This window comes from Malurus melanocephalus, unplaced genomic scaffold (genome assembly GCF_030028575.1).
Source record: "Malurus melanocephalus ecotype Western Australia unplaced genomic scaffold, MMel_1.1 scaffold_106, whole genome shotgun sequence".
NCBI classification, from domain to species: domain Eukaryota; kingdom Metazoa; phylum Chordata; class Aves; order Passeriformes; family Maluridae; genus Malurus; species Malurus melanocephalus.
In genome coordinates this window covers 1,434,593-1,445,694 of record NW_026623338.1, presented here as the reverse complement: position 1 = coordinate 1,445,694, position 11,102 = coordinate 1,434,593, and the positions used below count along the sequence as shown (strand labels likewise).

Here is an 11,102-nt window from a genome sequence, read left to right as displayed (position 1 = left end):
CCGCAGCGCCTCCGCAGCGCGCCCGCCGGAGCCCCCGCCTCGTACCCCGCCGTCAGGACGCGCCTCGCCCTTAAGGAGCAGCGGCTCTTCTCGCGCCGTAGCGGGACCCAAAGGTAGCGCCCCCCGTCCGGTGCCCCCGCCGGTGGCGCGGGGTGGAGGCCTGGCGGCGGGGCAGCCGCTGTCAGGGTGGCGGGGAGACGCGSGGGGACGCGGGGATCTCAGCGCTCYTCCRCCGGCCGGGCTGGAACGCAGCGGGTCGCGGTGGAATCGGGGCTCGGGGCTGCCTGGCGTGCGGGGTGGGAGAAGCGCACAGCTGAAGTTTTCCCGGAGCGCCCTGGCGCCCGCTGGGAAGGCGGCTCCAGGTGCGTGTGTGTGTGTTTGTATTTGTGTCCGTGTCCGTGACCCCTCCATTCCTCCCTCCGTGCCCCGGCCGGCCCGCGGCTCTGAGGRAGGTGACGGGGAGCTGCAGAGCGCCAGCAGAAACGAAGGCAGAGCTGGCAGCGGTGGCAGCTGCAGCGGCACGATGTTGAGTGGCTCGTAATTGCACAACCGCAGGGAAAACTTGGGCAGGAGCCTCGACGGGTTTCACTAGAAGGGGCACGGCTTTTCAGCATTACTGTCGTAGAGTCAATGGTTTGGGTTGGAGGTGACCTGAAAGATCATCTCGTTCCAACTCTGTGCCATGAGCAGGGACACCTTCCACTATCCCAGGCTGCTCAGAGCCACATACAACCTGGCCTTGGGCGCTGCCAGGGATGGGGCATCCACAGCTTCTCTGGGCAACCTGTGCCAGTGCCTCACCACTCTCACAGGAAAGAATTTCTTCCGAATATCTAATCTAAGCCTACTTTCTTTCTGTTTGAAGCCATTCCCACTTGTTCTGTCACTACATGCTCTTTTAAGTAGTCTCTTTATCTTTCCTGGAGGCTTTCTTCAAGTAGTGAAAGACTGCAATTAGGTCACCCTGAAACCTTCTCTTTTCCAAGCTGAACAAATCCGATTCTTTCAGCCTTTCCTTGTAGGAGAAGTGCTCCATCCCTCTAATCAACTTGGTGGCCTCCTCTGGACTGACCGCAGCAGATCTGTGTCCTTCCTGTGCTGGGGACCCTGGAGCTGGCCACATCTTACCATACTGTTACTGTAGTACCACTGGAGCGCTCTGGAAGTATTCCAGGGCCCATCTGGCTGCTGCACACAGAAATAATTCCAAAAGCAGAAAAGGCTGAGAGACAGCTATAGAGAGGTAATGCTTTTTATTGAAATTAATATGGCCAAGGCTTTCAAAAGAGTTTGCATTTGGCAACACTGCTTAGTAAGCCTGTAGGAGAAAAAAAGCCTTTGTTGTTTGATTTACAGGTATTTACTRTGGAAAGATAGCATCCAGTAGTCTCAACATGAGACCATCACAGTATCAACAGTGAAGTACTTGTGCACCCATGATATCAAGTTCAATGTGGAGGTTTGGGGTTTTTWGTCATTTTGTTTTCTCTCAGTGTCAAGAAGAGTCCTGTAGCTGAGTCAATATTGGCGCAATTCTACTCTGAATTCTGAAGTGACTGTCCCTCTCAACCGGAGAGAGCAGCACAGGGAAGATTCTTACTGCAAAACTGGATAGGACCCACTTTAAGCAGACAGACTTTAAACCAGGTTTTGCTGTAACCATTATGGACCTCTGCTTAAAACTCACAGAAAGTTTATGGGAGAAACCTACCCTTCTGTGAGCACTTAAGATCCTGTTATATCTCTTACTGTCATTTGCTACACAATGGTCTTGTACGATCACACTACCCATCCACATTGGGCCACAGGTTACTAACCTTGTTACATACATTACSTCCTAACTGTGGTCATCTGTTTTCCCTTGCATTTGTAATCTTTAGGATGGTAGCAGTATTTTGTTTCAGAATAAGGAAGATAATTAAATAAAATAGAATAGTGCAAATTTAAACAAATTGTGTTGATGTAGAGCAATGTGAGTCTCATTCACTTCTAACCAAGAATTAACATTACAAAGAAGAGGGGGTGAACAAAATTATAAATCAATATTGCCCATTGGGTCTGCTTAAAACTTACATTAACAATTGGTTGCAAAGGGATCTAATGTAAGTTCTTTGTAACACTGCCTGAGATACCATTATTTGGTGTCTAAAGTTCTATTTAGAAAACCYCATTGGGCAAATAAAACCAAGCAGCAACAGCAAAAATAATTCTTTTTTAATAATACTAAGCTAAAGTTTACATACCTTGGCTGTGCAGTACTGTTGGTGCTGATGTAAACTTCCTGTTCATATGAGCTAAGTAAAATATTTTCTGTCAAAAACTGCCCCCTTCCCCCTCCAAATTATGCATATATAACTGAAATTGTATTCATGAAAGAGGAGAGCAGTAGTTCTCTGAGGTAATAAAAAATGTAAATTATATTGACTCAAATGTCAGAGGTGTGGAAATATTGACGCAATAGTTCTAGAGCTGTGGTGACTAAACAAATGCGCTTTACATAAGAAAGATAAAATCATTTACTGTTAAGTTTAAAGCCACTATCAGAACTTCCTATGATCTGAACTCCTGTGCGGAGGTATTTGATCTAACGAGGTACTGTGCTTTCAGTATTTAATTGCTCAGTAAGCAGAAGAGATTTCTCTGGAGTTCCTGCATAGTAGACATGAGTCTTTTGGATAGAGGTGTGCTTTTGTGTAGCTAAAATCATGACCAGGTACTAATGCCCAACTGATATCAGTGAAATAAGTCAAAATTCATGTTACTTTCAACAGTTTTTTCTCTTCCATACTGTGTGTGATTGGACAGTTGGAAGAGCTAAAGAAACTGCATTTCATTCAAACCATTTTAATCAAATGCAGTTGTAAATATTATATTCMTTACTATAGGTAATTCAAGAGAAGTGTAGACCCTTTCATGATTGCAGCTCTCCTGCTGTTCTTTATAAAACTAGAATGGCATGTTGACTTTTTTTTTGTTTCTAAGCAAGTAGAAATCACTGGGAATTAGCAAATTGTGGACATAAATCTCCTTAGGCAGCTATCATTAAGCGCCTAAATATCTTTAAATCTGGCTCCATATCATTAGATCTAGATTTAATTTCTGGAGAGCTACTTTGTATGTTTTTTTGAAGAGAGGKAAAATACCTTAAACTCCTGGAGCATTCAAGGTTTACTTTAGCATCATCACTTGTTGTTGACTAGAGAAAAATGTGTATTGTTAGAATAACTGAAATACTTTTTGAGCTGAAGTTTGAGCTAATTCATTGTTTGCATGTAGTATTACATTTGAGGTTGCTTTTTACATCAGTACTCACAAAATTGCCATTTGCATCTATGAAAAATGAATTTATGAGATTTCAAGTGTGCTGTTGTACTGAAATTAGAGTGCAGGAAACTATACTTGTAGCAGTAATATTTTTTTTAATTTGCTTTTGAAGTTAATAAGATTTTTATCAAATAACATTGAATTCCATACAAGTTTTTGCTTGACTATTGGACTCATAAATCTTTTTCTGAGCCAACCTTGTTGGAAAGAATTAATAAAACAAAGCAAGTTGCTTTGAAAAACAAGCCTAATATTTCAACATTCTTCAATTAGTAAGATAGCTTTATAGACAGCAATGTTTATTTTTTTTTGAAGCAAGGATAGGGAAGTTCCTTGGAGACAGGTAGTAACTTAAATAYGTATGTGTATTTGTGTGCACACAGGTTTTTAAATGATGAACCATTAATATTGTAACAAGAAGAAAAGACATTTTCAGACTTAGGACAGAGCTACACACATGTAGCAGCAGACATACAATTTACTTTTATGCCATCTGTCTGGACACAGTTATATTGTTTCATTATATTATCCTTTGTGGCTTGAACATAAAATTGCTCTTTCCCACTCGAGCATTCATAGTTTGTGTTCCTATTGGATGACTCATTTATTAAAGCAGCTGAAGTGCATTTTTAAAAGGAGGTTCTYTCAGCAAATGTTGTACTAGACAGAGTCGAGGCACACTGTCTTTTCTGGGAAGCTGAGAAAAGCAGCTGTTCCATCAGCCAGCTTTTAGTTGTGAAGTTGAGAATTAAGCAGCTTGAGYGCAGTGAAAATATAACAAATACAACTCAAAAGAAAACAATTTAAGTCAAGTAAACAGGATGAGAAAAAAGGATTCTGCTGCCTTTATGTTCTTAAATAATACTGTTTAATACAGAACTATTTACGTGCAAGATTAAAACRCATCTTGAAAAAATAAGGAAGGTCTCCTGGTGCAGAGAACTGAGTGGGATGTGCTCTAACAAAAGATTAGGACAACATGTGCAATGTGAAACCTGTTGGATATTGGCTAGAAAAAACAAAGCACCAACATCTGAATCATGGGGTGAGTGAACAACTTTGACAGAAGAGGAAAAAAATGCTTGAAGGATAATGAAACTATATAAATATGCACATAAAATTATATAGCAGTAACAGCTGGCTTATAATAGCTAATAGCTTGCATATTAACTTTTACAAGGATCAGTTTTCATTTGGGAACAGAAGTATCGAGGTTTTTTTCTGTATTTTGAATATTAACTTGTAAAGGAAAAATGATTGCACCTCGTAGCAATTTCCCTTTGCATGTCATTTCCTGCTCATGTCTTCAAGGAGCAACCTCACTGTAGAGGACTGGTGATCAAGTGAAGAGACATCCTCACCACAACCAGAGGTTTAGCTTAGCAGAGTGAATGCAAACAGGTTTTTCCACTTGCTTCTCAAAATTGCTGCCACATGTCAGCTRTGCTTACACCAGATTAACTCGCTGGATGAACAGTGAGAAGAAAATGCATTAACTATTGATTCATGGACTTTCATCATTGCTTAAGGTATGATAGTTTATGGTGTCTGTGCAGCAAGTGCTCCTGAAAAAAATGGGAGGAACTAACACTGGTGTTTCCAGACACAGAATTTGGCAGAAGAATAATCTGTTTCTGCCTAATATAAGTTTTTTAGGACTCYGTAAGCAGATCAATTTATAGATTTGCAAATAATTTTTAAAGAAATGGATAAACCCACATAATGAAACATTTTCTGTTTGAACTGTGATATGTGGACAGATGTATTACTGTTTCAGAGAGGTGAAAACAGATTCAAGGTGCTAGGTGACTGGTGCAGACTGCTGAAGGAGTACTTTACATCACACTCTAGTACTGAGGTTAGAATATTCTTAGAAAAATAAAAATCAGTAGATATATTTTATCTGTTTCCTAGGTGTTTTTGTAGTTCAGCACTGCCTGTGAAGATTGTTCATTTCCCCAGTGTACAGCATAAAAATAGGAAGTCACATTAYGGTCATTACTGAAGAGAACATTGCTGTTATCCTGCACATCTGCACTGTCTCACACAGGTTTAAATACTTCCATATCAGATAGAGCAGGCATATGTAAAAATTATGAGTAGGTTGGTTTATTTATTCATTATGTTAGTCTGGATTTATGTTTTCATTGCCTRTCGTGGTATGCATGGGTTTGGCAAGTTCAAATGTGCAATGTGACATTTACAGTTGTGCTGTCTTGCATCATAACCATCCACTGAGCTTCTACATGTGCAGACAGTGCATCCTGACATCACTATATGGTTTTGCTTATCTCARTTTTAGAAAATTTGACCTTGGGTATTAATATTTCTGATTTGCTGGGAAGGTGATAGAGATGTCAGTACTTGGATGATGCTGTTTTCTGGGCAATGGGTGCTAACTTAAYGAAAAGCAATTTTTTGGGTTTGTGTTGTAACACTGGCAGGTGTATAAAATAGGTGCTTATAGGCCTGTGTTAGTGTTACTAGAACAAACTTTAGAAGTAGCATTTTATAGTTAAYGTTCAAAGCCTGTAGCTCTTTAGAATTCAAATGTTCAATCCTGTTTCACTGAYGTTGATAGGAATTTGTGATTAACAAATTATCAAGAGTGCTGGCAGGCAGCCTGCAGCTTTTCTTTTCCAGTTGTATTTTTCTGTTCATGCAAGTACATTGGTGGCTCTGTTTTCTGATGACTGTCTCATTCTTTTTGGCTCTCACTCTGTTTTTTAAAATAYTTGGAGAATTAATATTTTTCCTTTTCCCTGAAAGCTTAGGATATTTGCTTTGTTTATAAACTACAGTATTKTCAGTTCTCGAGCACTGCTCTTACAGTCAGTTTTCTGTATGTACGACAAGTAGAAATTCCCATTTATTCCTCTTGGAAAGATAAGATTKATTTCTGATACCATCAGATTACAGTTGTGCTACCGTTACATCTAGGTGGCCTACCTGTCTTTGACTAAAATCACTGAGTTTCCAGATGACAATTGCACTATTAACTCCATCTRTCTTTAGGAAAGTAAGTGCTCTGCTGGGCAGATCCATACCAGTTTCTATTTCTATTAAAGTTTATAGAAGTAGGAAGACTAGTAATAATGATATGCCACATGTCAGGGCAGGAGGGTGTATGCTCTGCATCATGTACCACTGATGGCAATGAGCAAACTGACACAGCTCCTCTTCTGCAGCACCCTTTGTGATTGTTCACTTGGTGGCTCTAGTATAGAAGAAAGCCACATTCCTGGGTCAGACACATGGATGCACTCAAAATGCTTGGGAAGGGATGGGCATTCAGGAATGGATTTTCAAAAGTCCAAAACTCTTGAAGGCAGCTGGTAGCAGGCTGAGAGTGGAATGAATTCTTAACAATAAAGTGCTTGGTGGAACAAAAACCTATAAAATAGTAAAGTGCTTGGTGGAACCGCAGTTTTCCTCTCATTCTACGTTTTCTCACTCTTCCCTGCACAGTTGTTGAATTTGAGAATTATGTTGAGTTTTCCTGGCAACTGATTAATGTTAGATTTTGCAATTGGCCTGGTTTCTCTCTTCTAATACCTGTCAGAGTAGAAGGTACTCATGACTCAGGTGTGACTGGCACACTCTAAAGGTTGACTCATRTCTTAGTCACTGCTTTTCTTAAGGAAATTTTGGTGAGTCTAGTCTTGGACTAGTAGATACCTAAATGCAGCAACTCTGTCTTCACCAGGTAATTATTTTTTATTCTAAGAAATGTATTTTCAATTTACTTGTTACATCATGGTTGAGTTCCTCAAAATACTGTTGGAAATGCTGTGTTCGGCATAGCTGTCTGCAAAGTCAGCTGCGATGATAGAGATACTTTTTGCTTATCCATTTTGGACTCCTCTGCTTTTAATTCTTCCTGGTATGTGTGAAATTTTTAGCCTGTTTTGTCAAAAGAGCTACAATAAAAACACTCACCGTATAGCCTGAAGCAAAACTGCCTGATGAAGTCTTCTGTGCAGCCCATTACAGCAAATAGATATGAAGAACATACTGTGATATCATCCAGTCTTTCCTATTATGTATGACACCAGGTAATTATAAAGGTTAAGGAGAACCCCATTGCCCATGAGCACAAATTCCACAGAAAGTCAGCAGAACCAATGGCACTTAGTTTGATTAGGCCTTTTGGTAGATAAACTCTGCTGACTGCTGCAGAGGTAGTTTGGGATGATACAGCTCCAGCGGCCCATCCCAAATCTGGTGGCGATTAGTGCTCCCTTGTGTGGGGTTTGGCAGACCAACATGGTTACTTGTATCTCAGTTGTTTCAGCTCRGCTTGGACATTTTATCTATCAGTGTTTCTAAGCAGCAGGGAAAAAGTCTGAAAAATGTAGATGTACTCCCTTTCAGCCTAAACTGGCAATCTCTGTCTCCACAATTGTTCATGTCACTAGAAGTTGTAGGTCAAGAGCTTTAAGAGATTAGTTATGTCTTTTAAATGGATCAAAGACCAGGTGTCATTGTTGAAAGTGTTGGCCTTAGTACTTGCTGTAGGCAGAGAATGAGTCAACACCAGACCTGTGGGAAGCACCTGAGTTTCTGGCTTCGGTTCTTCTCTGCCATCACCTGTTGGGCTWACCTGTATGGGCTCATTTCATAGCCACATAATGATTTTCTAAAACACTGTTTACACACCTTGCATAACTAGAGCACTGTAAAACATTAAATCACTTTTATTTCTATAATTTTGTATATATGAAAATATTTTGGTTGAAAAAATATCCATCGGGGTCCAGATTTTTAGTATTATCAGAAGGTTACACTTTTTAAAAGTGAATACTTCAAACATATGTAACCTTTTAAAAATGCTTCTAAAATGCTGAGAGTATACATAATTATACTTGATTAGCATTTTGGGGTTTAGTCCTTTTGTCTCATGCGTTTCCTAGACTTCATGCATGCTTACATCCTTTCACTTAGAGATTACTAGACTGCCCCAGTCATGCTCCGCAAGAACTTCAGCAAGGTGGATTTTTGTTTTACTTGTAATAYTGAGAACTACTCTGAGTCTTGGCATCTCAAGATTAGGAGACTTGAAGACCTAGTATTTGTTAGCTATTATTGTTTCCTGTGATTAAATCCTGTTGAAATTATAAACCTAGGCACAGCATTTATACAACAGTATTCTGTAAAAAAAAAAAACTACACTGGAACTTAGGCATTTTTAAAAGCAGTAGTGAATAACTAACCCTTTCACTCATCAGCTTTATAAGTCCCTGCAAGCCAACAACTTGTGTAGAGGTATAGAAATTAACAGTTCCAGCAAATCAGTCTGGGTCTGGGTTTTTTTGTGTTTGTTTGCTTGTTTTAAGGGCATAACCTAGGGAAGGCTAGTCAGCCTTGTGAATCTGACGTASTGCTGACATTCAATTTCAAATGCTCCATGTGGCAGCAACAATAGCTCCTGTTATCCCATCTGGTAAYGATCAGATGTTAGTTATTTTTAAAAATGAAAGTAAGAGGTATTTGCAGAGCATAATCCTTTTTAGGTTCCTTTTGCTGAAGATGTGGTTAAGAAAAAACTGTTTTAGAAAATTCTTGTAATTCTTGAGCCTTTGACATATAAAACAATAGATGGATAAATTTTGTGGTTTTTTATTTCCAGCAACTTCCTCATCCCCAACAAAAAAAAAAATCTCTCTGCACATCTTGAATGCATTGTCTATTTTTTTTTAATAAGAGTGCTTTTATTTTCCTATCAGTTGAATAAGGATGAATAAAGCATGTCAGCAATGCTTAATATTAAGTATGTACTGCCATCAACATTTATTGCCATAGTAAAGGACAGCTTAATCCAAGCAAAAGCAATGCTTCTCTGTCAAGTACCAGATCATATAGTCAGGAAAACTGGCACTGACACCATAATTTGTTTGTCTCTCTCACCCCTCCCCTTAAAAAGAGATTTGTTGTTGGTGGATATAAGTGCTTTTGACAGAATTCCTCGCATGACTTGCTAAAGGGMTTGTACAGAAATTCCCCTTGTAGCAGGTATACTTTTGATTTACTTGACTGCACATCTCTTGAATATTATGTCTTTTCCTTTGACATATCTAAGCTAATTTTAGACAGTCTTTGACTGGCAGCTTTCACCTTCTACGAGGTGATTTATATTACCAGTGTAATAATGGAGTTTTCTCGTTTCTCATAGAATATGCAGAGACTATGGAGTGTCACAGTCTGAACTGGACAAATTGTTCTAAGAGCATGATTTTGCTGTCAGATGCTGGTTTACCGTAATTACTTTTTTAGCTGGATTCCCTGTACTCACTCTGTTTCAGTATTTCATCTTAACAGTTTCTGAATGGATTATTTTCAACCAATTTTGATAGAGGGGCAGAAGACAGAGGTCAAAACCTCAAAGTTTTCAGTGGTCATCAAGTGTAGCTCCACCTACGACACTAAAAAAAGTATGGGGGAAAACAGCTAATAAAGCCTCAGCCTCAGCAATAGTTTCCCATAGTGTGAACACTATTTTTCAGTAATCTCTATCAACCTGAAATATGGGTATCAGATGGATTGTAAAATAWTTTTTCTTTAAATAAATTTTGGAGAGGATCTTGACTGCGGATTTGGCAAAGTACTTCAGYGTTGAAACATAAAAATGACTGGCATTACTATGCTAAGGTCTGATTCAGTGTCCATAGTAATCTTTAGGAGTTTGCCAATAAATTCAGAAAAGACATGATCTGAATAGGAATGTCAGTATGTGAGCCTTGAACATCCTAAACAGGTGTTCCCAYCTGTTATTGATAATACCTCAGCATGTTACAAAACTCTCACCATTTACAGCTTAGGTTTTACACACAAGTGTAAGTCAATCCARGGAAATCTGTTTGCCCAAAAGTGGCCTTTAAAAATTAAAGCTGTATTTACTTCTTTGAGTTTTTGTGTTCCTTGAGAGCAGTACATTATGTGGAAAGTGGGTTAATTACAGGTATCTATGTAGCAATGYAAAAAAAAATGTACTCAGTACAGTATGCTAACATGATGTTTGTTAATTCCTGTGACCTGGTCTCATTTCAGATGAAGAGGTTATCTGTCCTGCCCCAGCAGTGTCTTTTGCTGATGACATGTCTCCTAATGGCCTTGGAAGCTGTACCTATAGACATAGATAAGACAAAAGTGAAAGCAGAAGGCCATGTAGAAGGAGAGAAGGTAGAAAATCCAGTAAGTATAAAGAAACTTATCTGATTTAGTGTTTATCCTAATTGCTAGTAATCTGGGTRTAGCAAACTCCTTTAGAAGGAAACTAGTATTCCCCAGTATTGTCATAGTGTGTACCATCTATGGGGAGGTTCTGTTTGAATTTGCTCTTTACTTTTCTTCAGTGAGCTGCTAAAGGTGAGGTGGCACATGGAAGGAATTCTTAGCTTACAGTAGGAASAGCATACTCTTCCACAGAAACTTACTTCAAACAATTGGGTGGTGGCTTAGGAAATTCCACTCACTGAATCCAGTTCAGTGTTTCAAATTGAACAGTAACAAATGAATTGCGCTGTTTTAAAAAAGACACACACTATATTAACATGGCAGATTCTTGTCTATTACAAGGACTCCTAATCACYTTTCTCCTTTTCCTTGTCAGCTGCTGAAACAAGTGAATCATAAATTGCTATAGGGCAATGATGCAAATCTGCAAAAATAAAGATATGTATGACAGCATAGTGCCTGTGTTGCTGAGATTAGAGTGTAAGTTCAATAACTGTATTCAAACAAAACAAATTGTCATTATAGTCTTTCCTAAATTTCCCTTC

General features: G+C 39.2%; 1 protein-coding gene across 2 annotated transcripts in view; it reads left to right on the top strand.

Annotated features, from left to right (window-relative positions):
* Positions 1–6: 6 nt before the first annotated feature.
* Positions 7–11,102, top strand: part of NUCB2 (nucleobindin 2) — a 24,874-nt gene continuing 13,778 nt past the window's right edge. The window contains exons 1-3 of one of the 2 annotated variants that reach the window (XM_057369284.1): positions 7–113; positions 1,010–1,243; positions 10,372–10,515. In XM_057369284.1, the coding sequence (XP_057225267.1) occupies positions 10,372–10,515 (144 nt within the window). In that variant the 5' untranslated portion in view covers positions 7–113; positions 1,010–1,243. The remainder of the gene's footprint in view (positions 114–1,009; positions 1,244–10,371; positions 10,516–11,102) is intronic. The other variant, XM_057369283.1, reaches the window with a different exon arrangement.